The 17,086-nt window shown below is 36.1% G+C and overlaps 1 protein-coding gene across 1 annotated transcript in view; it reads left to right on the top strand.

The window, feature by feature from the left end:
* DENND1B (DENN/MADD domain containing 1B) overlaps window positions 1–17,086 on the top strand; it is a 163,870-nt gene that overhangs the window by 71,850 nt on the left and 74,934 nt on the right. Inside the window, exons 6-9 of the mRNA XM_010563440.1 lie at window positions 317–436; window positions 10,137–10,206; window positions 12,116–12,196; window positions 16,816–16,869. Coding sequence (XP_010561742.1) covers window positions 317–436; window positions 10,137–10,206; window positions 12,116–12,196; window positions 16,816–16,869 — 325 coding nt within the window. The remainder of the gene's footprint in view (window positions 1–316; window positions 437–10,136; window positions 10,207–12,115; window positions 12,197–16,815; window positions 16,870–17,086) is intronic.

Raw genomic sequence — 17,086 nt, 5'->3', positions numbered from 1 at the left:
TCTTGTACTGGCTCTGCTTAGGCTTTACTTAGGAAAGAACCTTATGAAATGCCCCATCCATTCAGACTAGGGGCCAGATGCTGTGGAGCACGTGAGCTGGAGCACAGGGCCGGAGCGGCAGCTGGAGGCATGGCTGAAGGAAGGACCCGGGCTCTTCTGTGCCAAAGGGAAGGAGTGGGGTGCAAGAGACAGCCTGGATGGTGGGAAGGGAGAGAAGGATAGTAAGGCTTGAGCATGAAAATGCTTGAGACCAATGACTTAAATGCTCATGTTTCATGTGATTTAGTGGTTTTATGTTCTGTATCTAATTTTTCAGGGTGTCCCAAAACCAAGTAGGACAGCATTTTACCTTTGTGCTCACCGACATTGAAAGTAAGCAAAGGTTTGGATTTTGCCGTTTGACATCAGGAGGCAAGGTCTGCCTCTGTATTCTAAGGTAAGTCAGTATAAGAAAAATTGAGACAAGGAGTGAATATAAGAAAAAAAAACAGAAAAAATTGTCTCTTGCGAATTCTCTGCTAATGTGTTTTACATGTCTACCAGGATATCATTTCTCTACAACAGTGTTACCATTGATTTCACATGAAAAGTGGTCCCAAGCCCCATGTGATGGTATTCTTGTGTGAGGCTAAATAATTCTATTTAAATCACGTGAAATCTCTGCTTAAAAGCAGAGAACAATACACTGCAGCTATAGAGGCTTTGAGTGTTATATGGATATTTTTACTTTCTAACAAGATCATTGACAGGTATCCAATCAGTTTAACAATATAGTGCACTATTGTGTATTCCTCTCGTTAGAAATATGATTTTTGGGCATCTCTTCCATGTTCTTTGGCCAGACTATATCTAATACAGAAATGCTAGAGCCAGGTAATTTTCAATAAAGAGCATGCTTCTTTGTTGCAGAAGAGATATTGATGATGGAGAAATTGACCCCAGTGAAATACTTTGTTTCTCCACTTTTTCTTTCTTCTCCTATAAGATAATTGTTTTGGTAATGAAAAAACAATTGTTTAGCTGTTTTAACCCCCTTTTGATTAAATTAATTAAAAGGTAGAGTGCTTTAATTAAAAGGCAAATTTGCAACTTCACTTAAGAGCCTAGCAGCATGTAATGCCCATAGAGGAAACGGGAACATCAGTTCAGCAGCGCATGAGAAGAACAAGATTGAAATATAATTGCCTTCAAAGTGAGAATCCCCAAACACAAGGTGAAAGAGGAGCCATGTGCTGCCAAAGAGCCACACCCACTGGCAGCAGAGGGGCAACTTGGAGGATTTTGGAGAGTAAGCTAGGAAGCTTATGGAGAAAAGCAGATTATTGGGTATTTGGACAACATGGAAATCAGGCAGTCATGGAAGGTGTCATTAGGATAGACCACATGAGTTAGGGAGGCAAACCCAACATCAACTTGTAAAAGATTATCAGTAAAAGAACATGCGGAGGGGAAAAAAAGACCAGACAATACAGAAAGTTGTAGAGTAGTGCTTAAAATTATTGGAAATAGCACATTAAGACTTTTGTGAGCTTTTAAACAGATTCCAAACTAATGTTGAGAGCCAATACACTAGATGTTTTGGGGCAAGTAATTTAGAAATAAGTATTTGCTATAAATATTGCAAAAAAAAAAAAAATTACTACCATATAATGAAAACAGCAAAAGGAAAAGATTTTATTCTGGAAATGAATTGACTTTCTGTGATCCTGACAATACTTCTGTAATAATACTTCAGAAAGATTTAATTCTTAGGATTTTAGAGTGTGTAATACTTAGTCCTTTTCTCTGTGATACCTTTTGTTGATATATCTTGTTAAGGCCCAGAGTGAGAATGTATGTGTATGCTTTTAGCTCTTTTCTCTGAGTTAACCTTTTCTTCCCTCATCAAGCTAGAAACAGAATTTTTTACTTGTACTCCTAACATTGTCAGTCTGGCTTATAATGCTGTAATAACAAATGTTTAATCCATTACACACACTCAAGTACGCAGATTTAAATACTGTATGTAGTGCTGCAAAGCAAAGGACTCAGATTCTCAGCTGGTTTAAGCTTGGGTATTTCTTTTAACATTTCCCCACAGATGCACATCAGCTCAAGATTAGTCAACCAAGTTTGTTACTTAGTAGAAGTAACGAGGAAAATGAAAAGTGGCAAGCTATAATTTTTCACCGAACTGTAATCAAAGCATTGCTTTTACTGTGACAATTTCAAATTTACAATGCATAGCTGAGTGTATAACAGCACTAGCTTCGCAGCATTGTACTTCTAGCTTGGTAGTCTGTTTCTCTCCAATTTGTGTGTTTGTTGTGTTTAGCTCAGAAAGAAAGAATGCATCAGTATTTCCATCGATGCATTTTAGTATCCAGTCTCGTTTCTGCTCTGAATCCAAGATTCATTAGAAGTGACCAAGTGGAATATGACTCACTAGCAGATTTCTTTTGGCATTTTATCTGGCTTTCCCTTGTACATGCTTGTTGATGTTAAATTAATCAAAATCAAAGAAATCTTAACAAATGAGTGCTGTCTTTTTATATAGAGTGTGTATGCATGTTCACACTTGCTCTCTTCCACCAAAATAGCATAAATTTATATTCACTATGCATATATACACGTAATGACTCTGTATGAACAATTAAAACTACTTGTCTGTCACAGATATGTACACAATAGTCATAGACTTTTATATAAACACACAAATGTAGGCGTACATAAATACCATGTCTAACTAGAGATCTATATATGCACATAGATGTATATCATCTCAAACAAGAGGAATACATTAAGATTGCTGACTAGAGCTTTAACAAAGACAACTAGAGATACCCAAATACAGAAAAATTAACTAAATGAAATGGTCATAAATAGCTAAAATCGAAGTAAGAATCTCTGAAAAGAAGAGCAGAAACAATCCAGTCAAAGTGATGAGAAAGAACACTACAGAAATTTGGGTAGACTGATGGGTAGGGGACAGGACACAGTTTTTCTCTTGTGAATGTCTTTTGTAGATGGTACCAGGCCGTGTGGTAACCTATGCCAGGGCAGCTAAAGAGATAGGATTTGAACTGCTGAACAGGATTCTTAACTGAAAACTGAACAAAAGGCTGCTTGTCCTCAGGTTTTACACCAACAACCTAAAGCTAGCTGCTTCTAAGGTTAAAGTTTTGCAGTGTATGGGACTTCTCTCTATAATTCATTCTTCATCTGAAACAGTAATTAAAGGAAATCATCTCTGAATTTGCAGCCACATGGTCCTGCTTTAAACTGGATAGTTTGAAACAGAAAATATGCTTGTATGTATAAAATGCTTGATATGTTTTATGGGTTTTTTTTATTTTATATACACGTGTATGAATTGTGTAAACAAAATTTTCTCCCAAATCAGAATGTTTTGTTCAAGTTCTCTGTATGTTTATACAGCAAAATAAAAATCCCCCAAGGTAGCTATCTCAGGCATTTTTATTTGAAGAACTTAATTGTGATACAGTATTGTCTAAAATGACCCTGCAGAGCTTGACTGCAGTTGCCAAATTCAAAGTGCCAATAAGTGCAAAGCCAGAGTAAGATGAGAAAATGTGTCTTGGATTCTTCTCCAGAAGTTTTGTGTGATTCGTTTGCAAGTTTTGGTTTTTTTGTTTTTTAAACTGCATGGCTGCTTTGTGAAGGTCTCAGTGTGAATCCTGCTGTGTTGCCTCCTCCCTCTCCACAAGCTGTTGAGCTAATGCAGCCCCGTAAAAACAAGGGGTACCACAATAGGAATATTGTAATATACCTTGTTGTGCTCCTATACTATACTGGATCTTTTCATCTAGTTTTACTTTTTATATTTTAATTCAAGAAACAGTTTTGCCAGTTGAGATTTGAAGTGACACAGTAGAAACATCAGTGTTCACTTTTGAACAATAGAAGGAGACTTAATTCTTCTGGGTATTGTTTCTAAATATCACTGCTGTTTGCAGTAGGAATAATACTTTCTGGGTTTACATGAAATTGTTTTTGAATTACTGGAATGGTTTTAGTACAAAGCGCAAATAATTTGACTGAAATTTGTTTTGTTAAAAAATCTTGAAACTGTTGATGGACTCTGAGGTTGACCTTATGTATCCATAAGGTCACACAGAGGAACGCAAAATACATCATTAAAATGCTCAGTCTTAGATTTCATTAATTTTATGACTGTAAAATTGTCACCTATGTTTCCAAATGAAATGCTCTAATAAGGAAGACAGGTTTATGTGGTAAGCCTTTGTAGTTCTTCAGACCATGCTTGAAGCTTTCTCGCTCTTCCTTTAGGCAAATCCCTTAGAAGCAGAATGTTTCAATTTTACACATTTTGTGTCAATTTTCCAGACAGAAAAGTAGCCCCTAGACATTAGACATTTAGCTACGGAAAGGCAGTTTCCTTAGTTTTATTTGATTACTGGAAGTTAGATTCCTGCTGATAGTTCAGGACTGTTAGTGGTTACCTGACTATTTGACAGAAAACATTTCCTCTCCTTTATTTAACCTTTGACTCATGAATGTAAAAGTTTTATCAGAGCTATAGTAGAAGCACCAGTGAGGTGGAAGTCTACTTACGGCAACAAGGGTTACGCGTGACTTTGAATAAAAGTCTGAGCTCCTTCCTTGTGGCTCATTTTGATTAAAAGAAAATGCTATGTACGTTTTTAATTAACCATGAAATATCTTGGGCTCTTGCTTTTGTGACAGGTAGTGGCTGTACTTTTAAATAGAGACCACTGTATTCTCAACCAGGGAATTCATATCAAAGCAATATTTCCTATGTTTTGATGCTTTTCATTATTATGGGAGAAATGTTTTGTGGCAACTTTACAGAAATGGTTGTATGCTTGTCTCGTATGTTTGTTTCTCAAACAGTTACTGATTGTAAGGTGAAGGATGCAGACAGTGTACAATTAAAGAAAAATAAACAAGAAAACAATAATGGTTTCATAGTTTAAGAACCTAAATTATATGTATTTGAAGATTAGGCTTCTAATGACATTAAAATTGAACATTAAAGCCCTGTTTTTCCTCTGTTTTATCTACTGGGAAGGGGCTTCATTGATAACCTTCTGACATTTCCGTAAGTCAGCTAATTAACTGTGAAATGCACTGCTCATAAATAATTTTATGAATACAAATATGATGGTAAGGTTTTGCTAGTAATGGAATTTAATTTTGATTTTATCTGTTGTTAAGGTACATATTAGTGTGACAGTTTTGAGTTAGGGCTAATATATTACAGGTCTTGTCTGTTAAATTCAGCCATTTCAATACTATTTTTTGCAGACAGTGCATTTCTGTACTGACCTGAAAAAAATTGTTACCCAACCTAACAGATGTTGATGGACATTTGTGTGCTGGATGACTTTTCTGTACATAGACTAGTTCTGTGCTAAACAAAGATTAAATAATTTTGCAAGATTTGCTAACAGGACAAGCTAAGAAGATTCTTTTACCTGTAGTGCTTCTGGTTTTCAGCTCTCGCACACACAAGTGCCATACAAGCCAACAAGGCTAAGCGTCGGCTCCGGCACTTGGATCACAACAATCCCGTGCAATGCTACAGGCTTGGGGAAGAGTGGCTGGAAAGCTGCCTGGCAGAGAAAGACCTGGGGGTGCTGGTTGACAGCAGGCTGGATATGAGCCAGCAGTGTGCCCAGGTGGCCAAGAAGGCCAAAGGCATCCTGGCCTCTATCTGAAATAGTTTTGCCAGCAGGAGCAGGGAGGTGATTGTTCCCCTGTACTCGGCACTGGTGAGGCCGCACCTTGAGTACTGTGTTCAGTTTTGGGCCCCTCACTACAGGAAAGACATTGAGGTGCTGGAGCGTGTTCAGAGGAGGGCAACCAAGTTAGTGAGGGGCCTGGAACACAAGTCTCATGAGGAGTGGCTGAGGGAGCTGGGGCTGTTTAGCCTGGAGAAGAGGAGGCTGAGGGGAGACCTTATCGCTCTCTACAACTACCTGAAAGGGGGTTGTAGTGAGGTGGGTGCTGGTCTCTTCTGTCAGGTGGTGATAGGACGAGAGCAAATGGCCTCAAGTTGCAACAGCAGAGGTTTAGATTGGATATTAGCAAATATTTCTTCACCGAAAGGGTTGTCAGACATTGGAACAGGCTGCCCAGGGAAGTGGTTGAGTCACCATCCCTGCAGGGATTTAAAAGAGTTGTAGATGTGGCACTTAGGGACATGGTTTGGTGGTGGACTTGGCAGTGCTAGGTTAATGGTTGGACCCAATGATCTTGAAGGTCTTTTCCTACCTAAATGATTCTATGATTCTTATACAGTGCTTTATCCAATACTATATACTGGATAAAGATGTAAAGGCTGTATCACGGGAATGTTCATCTATGAATAAATCTGTTTGCTAGAGTAGTCCAAATAAATTAATAGGATTATTATCACATGTGCTTGCAAAATCAGCCTGTGATACAAGAGGACAAAAATGTTGCTTGACAGCCTTGAGGATGTCACAAAATAAAAAGAGCTTATACTTGCTGTTTGAATTGAGAATCTAAAATGCCACCTGATAGCTGTCATTATTATGAACAACCAACCTGTGTTTATGTTTAGTTTTGAATGCAGAGATGCATTCTATATGCACACACACAAATGTACTCTTGCTTATGAAAACAACAAATGTAACAATTCTTTATTACACTGAATTAATAGCAGTTAGCAAATACATAAAAGAAAAATATAAAGGGAACTTTTTTTTGCTTTTGAGTAGATCTTTGTAATATTCCGTTGCAGAAAGTACAGTATAATTAAAAATACTGACAAAAACTTTTGCAATTAAACCATGCTTCTGAAGAACTGAAGATTATGTGGAAAAGAGACAGAGGACAGGTCTTGGTGGCCTTTGGTTTCATGCCATATAATGTAATGGAGTACTTGTTTTGATTTCCTTAATTTTTCAGGCTTAAGAGGCATGTTGAAATTATATTAACCTTATGTCTGTGGTTATAAGGCTTAAAGCAATTCTTTTTCCAGTCTTTCGGCTCAGAAAGGCAACTGGCATTTTTAAACTGTGTTCAAGTAGTCTGTTTTTACAATGTTTTTCTTTGTGGTTTTGTTACATGAAGACATGGAAGTGTATCATCAACCTGATTTTGCTAAGGGAAGAAATTCTTTTATGAGTACTCTGGTCAGCAAGCCTTGCCGTATTAAAGTAAAACCTCCCTTGGCTTTCTGCTAGGGTTCATTAATTTCAAATAATGAATTTGACCTTTTTATGCATAGACTTAAAAATTGCATTTAATTTTTCTTTTCACAGCAAGAGGAGAATTGAGATTATAAATACAAGAAAGAAATATGGTTAATATTTTATTGAAGTAGCATTTATTTTTATAGAATGCTGTTCATAAATGTTCATTATGAAAAACGAATGATCACATAAGATTTTAGAGTATTCTACAGCAAAACGTGCTGGGTTGATGTATATTACTAATGCAGAGGTGATAGCAAAAGACTGCAAAGCTTTTAGATAATCTAACCCATTTGTGTGTCCAGTGTTATAAAAATACTTTGCGATTTATACCTACCTTGTACCTTGATTTAGTCAAAACGCTAGAACATTGTTCTGGTCCCTGCTGTAATTCTAGGCTGGTAAAAATGTTCAATAGCTCTGACATTTGCAGGTACTCTGAGCACTGTGGTGAACAATTTTGTTTGCCTGTCTACGCTGCGTTTCAGCGACATGTAAAACCAGGTTAATGTGATTTCAGAAGAGAATAGAACAGGAGTCCTAGGTGGAAGAAAACTCAAAGATCAGATGTTTTAGGTGCTGTTATGATGGGTGTTTTGCAAGGGCGTGCAGCGTTAATGCCTGCAAGCACTGAGTTGCCTTATACAGGTGCAATGAAGTAAATTTTGTGATTATATAAGAATATATTGAAAAGCAAATGCAGTAATGTCACACCTTAACTACTGTCAACAATACTAAGCATTAAAAATGTTTCTGAGCATTAAGAGGTTGATGTATTTTTGATTAATAGCCAGTACAGTGTATGATAAAGTGAGATAAAGACATTAATACAGTGGCTGTAAAAGAAATCATTGCCTCAGTGTCTCTTTGGCTCAGCAAAAGTAAATTCATGGGGGGTTTTTTTGTGTGTTTTTTTTTTTTTTTTTTTAAACCACCAGTTAAGCATTTATAAGGATAAGAAAGTAAGATTGCTAGAAAATGCATAACTATAACTATGTTCAGATTTCTGCTGTTCTCTTTCTTTGCCCTGAGAGTTGGGATCTGTTTCTAACGCCTTGCCAGCTGCGTACTGAGAACAGAGGTGTTACAAAGAAAACGTAACCCTTGTCCTGGTTTCAGCTGGGATGGAGTTGGCTGTCTTCCTAGTAGCTGGTGCGGTGCTATGTTTTGAGTTCAGTATGTGAGGAATGTTGATAACACTGATGTTTTCAGTTGTTGCTCAGTAGTGTTTAGACTATAGTCAAGGATTTTTCAGCTTCTCATGCCCAGCCAGGGCATCTGACCCAAACTGGCCGACAGTGTATTCCATACCATGTGACGTCCCATCTAGTTTAGGAACTGGAAGTGGGGGGCAGGGATTCGCCCCTCGGAGACTGGCTGGGTGTCGGTCGGCGGGTGGTGAGCAATTGCCCTGCGCATCATTTGTACATTTCAATCCTTTTATTACTACTGTTGTCATTTTATTAGTGTTATCATTATCAGTATTAGTTTCTTCTTTTCTGTTCTATTAAACCGTTCTTATCTCAGCCCAGGAGTTTTACTTCTTTTCCTGATTTTCTCCCCCATCCCACTGGATGGGGGGGAGTGAGTGAGTGGCTGCGTGGTGCTTAGTTGCTGGCTGGGGTTAAACCACGACACCCTTCGCTGGACTCACTGCACCAAAGTAGACTTGGCTTCTCTACTAGCCAGGGTTTCCTTTTCCTAACAGGAAGGACATTTAGGTTCTGCAGACTGGGCTTTTTCAGTTGCAGTTAGCATGTTTCCTGAAATATATAAATTTTTAAATTTTAATGTCTGTCCACAGCACGCACTAAAGCTTTTAAGAAATGCATTGAAAGTATGTCTGTTGATTTACACTGCACTGAATAATAAGGTGTGTGGTATTGTTACATATGGGTATGAAATGTAGTAAAAACATTTCCTTCCCAGCCCTCCTAATCTCAAACAACTAATATTAACCATACTATTACCATTTTAGTAATGTTCTTTGTGATAAAATTCTCACAGATGTCAGAAGCTGTGTAATTTGTAAATAAGGAGTAATTTGTACTGGTACAATTTAGTTTACCAGACTTACTACATATGTATCATGGGCTTAAATAGTGATTATGGAAAATTCTGTAGCATGCGGTCCCTGATGATGTCACTGTTAAAGGTAACTGTTCTGTAAATAGATGACAAAATCATGTAACTGATGCTACTATGTTTGAGTTTCTTTTCTCATGCTCCTCAGTTATGTCTTATTTATCTTGGATTCTGTTTAACTCAGAGTATTGCATACATATGGGCTGCAGAACTGTGTTCAAAGTCTATTAAGTATTCCTGTATTAATGTGCTGTGTGTTTACAATATTGGTGAATGCTCTCTTATTTTTAGAAGTTAATTCTATCTATAGAGGTGACTCTGTAGGGAGACCAATATTCTTGCATATAATGTGACACCTATACTACTGCATAGCATTGCACCATTTGTCAAATAAGGGGTACCTGGTCTGCCCAGGCAAAATTGTTTTTCATTCTCTATGGAGGCAGCAGTTCTGGCAGTCCACCAGGTACAACAGGACATAGAATTTCAAAATTGCAGATAACAACTACTGAAAGCCCTAACAATTAAAGATAATGGAAATGTGATTTGGCAATGTTTAAAATGTTTTTTTTGGTGCCTTTAAAATAACGAGAAGTGAAAGTATTATGAGCTAATCCATGTTTAATGGAACTTCAAGCAGGTGTCCAGCGTAAAGGAACGTAGCTTTGCTACTATTTATCGGTGAAGTACCATTAAATTTGGGGGGAAAACTTCTATATGCATTTTATTTATATGTAGAAATATTATACAAATGTGCAAGTGAGATTAGTCGTAGTAGTATTTTATAAGCACTGGAAAAAAAATACATTGATATTTTATTAAAATGTTTTTCCTCTCCTGTTTTAGTTACCTACCATGGTTTGAGGTATACTACAAGCTCCTAAATACCCTGGCAGATTATTTGGCTAAAGAACAGGTAATTTTAGATATTCTATTTCTTTGTGTAAAATATTTTCCTTTAAATAATAGTCACCATTTGAAGTGCTGTAAAGTGATTCCATACCGTTTAAAATTTTATTAGAATTTAGGAAGAAGTTTTTACATTCATCATATTGAAATTCAGAGAATCTGAACATACAGCTGCTGCCACTGTTACTTGAATCCTGCATTAATCTTAAAAAGCTGCTGAGAATATACCTTTATAAAGTGTCAGTCTTAGCATAAACAAGTCCTGGGTGAAGTGTGAGCAAAGTGTCACATCACTGGAGATCTGTATGACGTATTGATTGTAAACTGTAGATCTCTGGAACTATCTGATTATCAGTTACAAACACTTTTTTTCAGAAGTGCGTAAAATATGATGTACTGTTTCACCCTTCATATTAACTAAAAACTACCTCTTGTAATTCTGTCATCTCAACTAGCAAGACAAAATTACTTACAGCATTTGGTGAAGAATCATGATAGTTTAGTTTGCATATTCATGAGCAATTAAACATATTCCGGGATTACGCAGGAAAGGAAATACTGGCATCTGTCTTTACTGAGAACATTAAAGCTATACCTTTCTGCTTTAACTATATTAGTGTACTAGATTGTAATTAAAAAAAAAAAAAAAAGGCATCAGTAGTCAGCCATATGCTGTAGACTGGAAAAGCTGACATTTCAAGAATATATGAACTATAGGATAAGCAATTATTGTGCATTATAATAAATGCACTATAGACAATGGTGATATTTTATGTAAAAAGAAAATTCAGTAGGAAAGTTTGGTGTTAGCTGTGTTTAAATAAAGTGTGGAATATGTTTAAGTCTTACAAGTGGTTTAATGACACTCTGGTTTTGGCCCCAATTTCACTGTAGTAATAAAAATTGTTACTAAGGTGGTATTTGACAGAAGGGGTAGGGATTGTCTTCTCCTTTGTTTCTTGATCAGATATTCTGGCATTGCACCTATTACTGCAACCAATTTAAGTTGCTGGGTTGTAAGTTTGTTGTCCTATATGCTGAGAAAACTGTTTTGATGGGTCAGAATGTTTTAGCAGTGTACAGGAGTATTTTGTTGTATTGCCTAGTGCCATATCTGTTGCTGAGGAGGCTGTTAGAGGACATTGCTCCCTCCTGGCCCAGGCACTTTGTGTCTAACCAAGAGCTAGACCCAAAGTCTTGTTTACTAGCATGAGATCCAGTAACATCATCACTCTTGCAGGGAGAGGTGGAAGCTTCCTGCAAACTCAATATGTTTAAAAGCTGGACCTGGCTTGTCACTGATATTTTTGGTTTTACTTTGACAACAAAAAGAATGTAATCTCCATGAACAAAAACCCTAAACTGAATGAAAATCCTAAACCAAACAAAAACTCCATCTGCATCTCTTTCCCAAGTAAATGTCTCTTTTAGAGATCAAGGTGGGGGATCCTAGTTAAATCTGGTAGCTGCATGTACTTTTTAGCAAACCTTATTAACTGTTTTATGTGCTCTGATTAATCATTTTAAAAGTATAAAATATAGCTACGTAGCTGCATATTTAGTAAAACTTTGAATAGACAAATATCATAGCTAACAGTTTTAGGATGATGTCCAAGATGCACAGACAAGCTAGATGTGTTAACACTATTTTCAGCTGCAAATGTGGTTCATTCAAGGAGTGTATGGGGAAGTACGTAAGAGATTGACTTAACTTGCAGATGCAATCATTTGCTGAGATACAAAGTTGGCCTGAATTTTATACTTAGTATTTAAATACTTCACTGCGAATTGCAATTGTCTTTCTCGTTAAATACATATATATATATCTTTGTCAATATATAGTTTGATGTGTAGTAAATGGTAATTAGTCAGTTTTTATGCAATAATTAACTACCTTTAAAAAATATTCCCTATAGGAAAATGACTCAAACGATTTGTTAAAATCATTGTATAGCCATCCTGTGCCAAAGGCGAATGCTTTAGTCAGTTTAAGTGTGGTAAGTATTCTCTGTTTAACTCCTATTACTGACTATAAAGAAGTAACTAAGGTTGAAATAAAAAAAAAATAAAATCTCTTTGTAAAGAGTAAACTTATGTTGCTTCCCATCATTAACTGGCTTGGGCGCGTGGGTTTTTGTTTTTTTTTTTTCTTTCTGTGCAGAGTAGTTTGTCTCATGTTGTTGTCTTAAAGTTATAAAGAAGCAGAAATTTGATTTTTGCTCTGTGGATGAGAAAGTAAACTGCAGTGGGATCTGGCAGTGCTAGAACTACTTTTTTGTGTTTCCAGCAATTTCATGTAGATAATTTTGGTTTCTCCTGCTGTGAATCAGGAGACACTAACTCTGTTTTATTGCCTCTTATGTCTGAGTAGGTAGACTTGCAGGATTGGACAAAAATCTATGTAAGCTGGCTTCTTTCCCATCTGCCTTCCTCTGCTTCTTAGTTATGCCTAGTTTTGCTTGATCATGCAAAAGTGCTGTAGGAAAGATAGAAGTGTACTGCATTACATGAAACTTTCAGCACATCTAGGTGGAAGAACATGTCTATGCCTACCTTGCTTTTGTGCTCTGACTTTTTGTGATGTGGGACTGGACATTTACTGGAAAGTGAGCCTGTCACTGTTAGAGTGACTGAAGTTTTTAACAGAAATAACATATGGACGCATGTTTAAATACATTTGTAGAGCCTGCATGAAATGTAAAGCCTCTACAGAGCCTCTGCTGTCTCTGAGACATTGTTGATGCTCACCACATCTGTACAATTACTGCACGCATAGGTAACTGTGTGCAAATAACTGTTTCTTGATTGAACTATCATAATTTGCAGGGCACAGAAAGAAGTGATATTGTAAAGGCTTCCCCTATGCACATACTGAAAGACCATTAGATTATTTATCTTGACCTTATTTTTGTCATTTCCTGTTATTTTTAACTCATTTGTTTTAGAATTGAGCCCAATACTTTGAGTAAAGTAAGCACAGACTCTAGAAAAGCATCTGGCCCTATTATGAAGGCATACAGTAATGGAGAGTCTACTACTTCTGTGCCAGTAGTTACTCACACTTGCTGCTTAACATAATGCTACTTTTATTTTATTTTAATTTGTCATGTTTCAGATTCCTTGTTATGCTTTTTTCTCTCTAGGCTATAGAGGCCTAATACTTTTCCCCCTTGAACAGTGCTAATCCACTGTATTTGGAAGTCCCTCCAGTCTTGTGTGTTGTTTTTCACCAGAACAACGTACTGGTTTTTGAGGCTGCAGTTGGAATTGTTTCTGTTGCTAAGTTTTTTCTTTCTGTTGTCAGTGTGATATTTTCAAGTTATTTTTCAGTTCATAGTACCTTTGCCAAGAATACTTCTGTATATCAAATAATATTTTGCTATCATTAATTACAGTATTATAATCAATTCTAATTTGGCAACACTAAAACACTTTTTATAAAGTCCTTTAAAAATCCTGCTGTGTTTCAGAGGGACAGAGAGAAGTTGTAAAGATATTTTGCCTTGCATTTCTTGCAGTGTTACTGCCTTTTGCTATCAGTGTTGCAATTTGTCTTGCATAGAACTTGCCTACCTCAAAACGAATGTTGTGATGAACCTGGAAATGGATGTTGTGGTGAATACATCTGGCAATACTGGGATGACAAATTGCTTGCAATAAAGTTGATGCTTGCTAGTTTTATTTCAATATTATCTGACTTCAGATTTTTTTTTCTTTTAATCAATTGTCTCTTGTTCCCAGTAGCTTGTTACATCAAAGAGTTTTGTAATCTTTTTTTAGCTGACCAGTGATTATCTAAACACAGGCCTCCTGCCAAATGCTTGGCAGCAGGTACAGTCAAGCAAATATTACGGGTTCAGATGGGGCAGAGCAGGAAGGAATAGGTTAGCCTGAATCGGAATGCTTGTTGGATCTACAGGTATCTCTGGTTTTGTAATGCTTAGCGCTGTAGGGAGCAGGGAAATGTTTATGGCCACTTACAACTCTAACTTTGTGTGCCTAGTCTTTTATATTGATGTTCCTTTCTTGCTCCTCATATATTATAAATAAGCTAGACTGGAACTGTCTAGTAATAGACTTAAAAAGAAGTTACAGTTGGAAATAGTAGTAATGACATCATAAGGTGGCTTTTCATTGTGCCAGGATGAGTCTAGTTCAAATTTCATGATGCAGAATTAAAAAGATCCCTCTGCCCATTTACTCAGGTATACTGCAGAGTAAGGCTCATAGACATTGAAGCGAGGTTTAGATGGCAGGCCACAATGGTACTTAGGATTGCATGTATATAATCATGCATAAATTGTGCCCAGTATCTGGATACATGGTGTTTCCTGGTAATCCTTGGTCAGGAGGATGCCAAAATGCCTTGGTCCAGTTAGGGACCAAGTTCGACTCTCACCTATTGCTCCCAGTAACAAATATTCTGCAGCTGAAATTTATGAGGGGTGATCATTCATTCTATGAAATGGGAGCTTAAATATAATTTGGGTCACTTTTACCCATAGAGGGCTAACAAAAGTGATTTTTTTTTTTTTTTTTTTTTTTCCTTCTCCCTCCCCCCTCCCCCTTATTTGTTGTTGGAAAAGCTAGCTAAGTCTGAATTCAAATTGGGGAGGAATACAAAGAATAAAACAATTTCAGCCAATAGTTTAAACATGGAATATTACAAGCATTAGAGTCGGCTTTGGAAAACTAAAAAGTCAATTGTTCAATCTTTCTCTCATCTTGTATAAGAACCAGGGGATGATTTTTGCAAGTGAGCAAGTTTTGAAAAAACAGCCTTGTCTTGTATCGGTGAGTTTAAAAGGCACTGACAATCTAAAGCCTATTGTAATTAAAGAAATAATTACTTGCTATAGGATATCTCTTGATTTCAGACTTATTTATACCTGTCCTTTGGGAAATTCTGCTGTTGTCCTTGGCCTAAAAGCGCAGTCTAATATTAATGTACCTATTCTGTTTAAATCAATCTAACTTCAGAGCTATGTGTGTGTGCATCATAATCCTTTTGTAAAAACCGCAACCAAAATCAAACCCTTAAATTGGTGAACAAAATTTGCATTTTCTAGTGTCCTTTTTAGAGAAGACTTTATACAGGACAGCAACTATTAATTTAGTATCTCTTCCAAGGTTGTACATCTTCCTAAGGGAGCTCACAAAGATGTGCAAGGACTCCATACCACATTATTTTTGCTGCTTTATGACTCTTAATGACTGCAGTAATGGGCCTTTGCTTCTCATAGTTCTGACTTCCTTTTCTGTTTAATGAGTGAAATATTATTACTTTGTTAATTATAAATAATTACTTCTCTAAGTTACTAACTTCATTACTCAGAAGTCTTTTGATAAATATTCTGTGACCTTATTACATATAGGAAATAATTTTCTGTTCTCACTGTACTTCTGAAGAATGTAGGCATTCCATTAATCTGAATATTTTCCTGTTCTTGACTAGTGGAAAAAATCTTAGCTTTTTTTTTTTTTTGCATCACTGATGCAAAACAATAACCTGGGATATTTATTGTGCAAGTGCTATGATGTTTATGGGATGCCTTTTTTAAGCCAATTTTTTTTTTCTTAAATTTTAAACTATTGCCAAATGACCTAATTTGTGGGGAAAATTTTCTATTAAATGTATTAAGCTGGTTTAATAAGTCTCCTACACTGAGTTAATAGTATTAATACTTTTTTTTTTTTTTGCTTGAACACAAGACACATTTAATATCTTATAGGCTTCCTTTATGTTTTGGTATTTTTTTTTCAAGTTTGACTTGAAAACAAACCGTGTCTTTGTGTTGTTAATTATAATTTTAAGGTACACCGTAAAACCAAAGAAAGTCTATGAAAAATGTCAATATTCCATTAAAAACAAATGAAAGTTAAAAAGTCAATAATTATCACATTTACTTAGTATGCACTAAGGTTTTTTGTCCTTCAAGATTTAGACTAATATGCAAGAATGCCTTAAAATTACTGAGCTAAATCCACATCTGACAACTACTAAATGCACTGGATTAATGAGAATAATTTAAATTGCATCTGTTTTTAGTTTAATCCATTTTATATTTACATCCTAGATGGCCTCAAACTAAGACGCATAAAATTGTTAATGTATTTCATAAATGATTGAATCTCCAGCTGTCAGAGCTTGCATTTCTGTTAGCACATTTTTGATTCAAAGATGTTTGGAGAGAGAAGAGAATGTATATCAAGTAATAATATTTCTATTCTAATTAATTTTCTCATGTGAGTGATTTTTTTCCTTTTCCATTCTAAATTTACATTTTCTCCATTAACTTTTTTTGGTTGCAATTTTAAAATCAATGCTACTCTCAGGCTTGTGACAACATTTAAAGCTGGTTTAACTTCAGTGTTATTTCAAAACTGCAGCCCAGCGTTTTGTTTCCTTGGTTTGTGTGCTGTGCTGAACCAGAGCTTGTAATTTCGTGTCGTGATCTGCTTAATTCTTTGTCTAGTAGTGGTAAGAATGCTATTGGAAAAATGGCTATTTGCTTAAACAAAGATGGGGATGGAAATCCTAAATGCTGGATTTTTTAAAAAAGAATTTTTGGTTTCTGTTTGCATAAATTATTAATTATTTTTCCCCATTGATTAGCACTCGTATTTCATTACTCCTGATATAACTGGATTGCCAACAATCCCTGAAAGTGTAAGTATGCAGTTTCTTTTTTAAATATTTAGGAGAAATATCAACCTCATTCTGTGGCTAGGGCTGAACTCTGCTTTTATCAATAGGAGATTTTTTTTTTTCCCCCAAGACTTTTTAGAATATGATTGATGTCTATTATTACAACCTTTAGCTAGCAGTTATGTTGCATTCATCATGAACCCATTTTAAAGCATTAACAGAGCATTTCTGACCACTG

Source organism: Haliaeetus leucocephalus, unplaced genomic scaffold (genome assembly GCF_000737465.1).
Source record: "Haliaeetus leucocephalus isolate CR32 unplaced genomic scaffold, Haliaeetus_leucocephalus-4.0 Scaffold166, whole genome shotgun sequence".
NCBI classification, from domain to species: domain Eukaryota; kingdom Metazoa; phylum Chordata; class Aves; order Accipitriformes; family Accipitridae; genus Haliaeetus; species Haliaeetus leucocephalus.
Note: the sequence above shows the minus strand (reverse complement) of the source record. Positions and strands in the feature narration are given on the sequence as shown.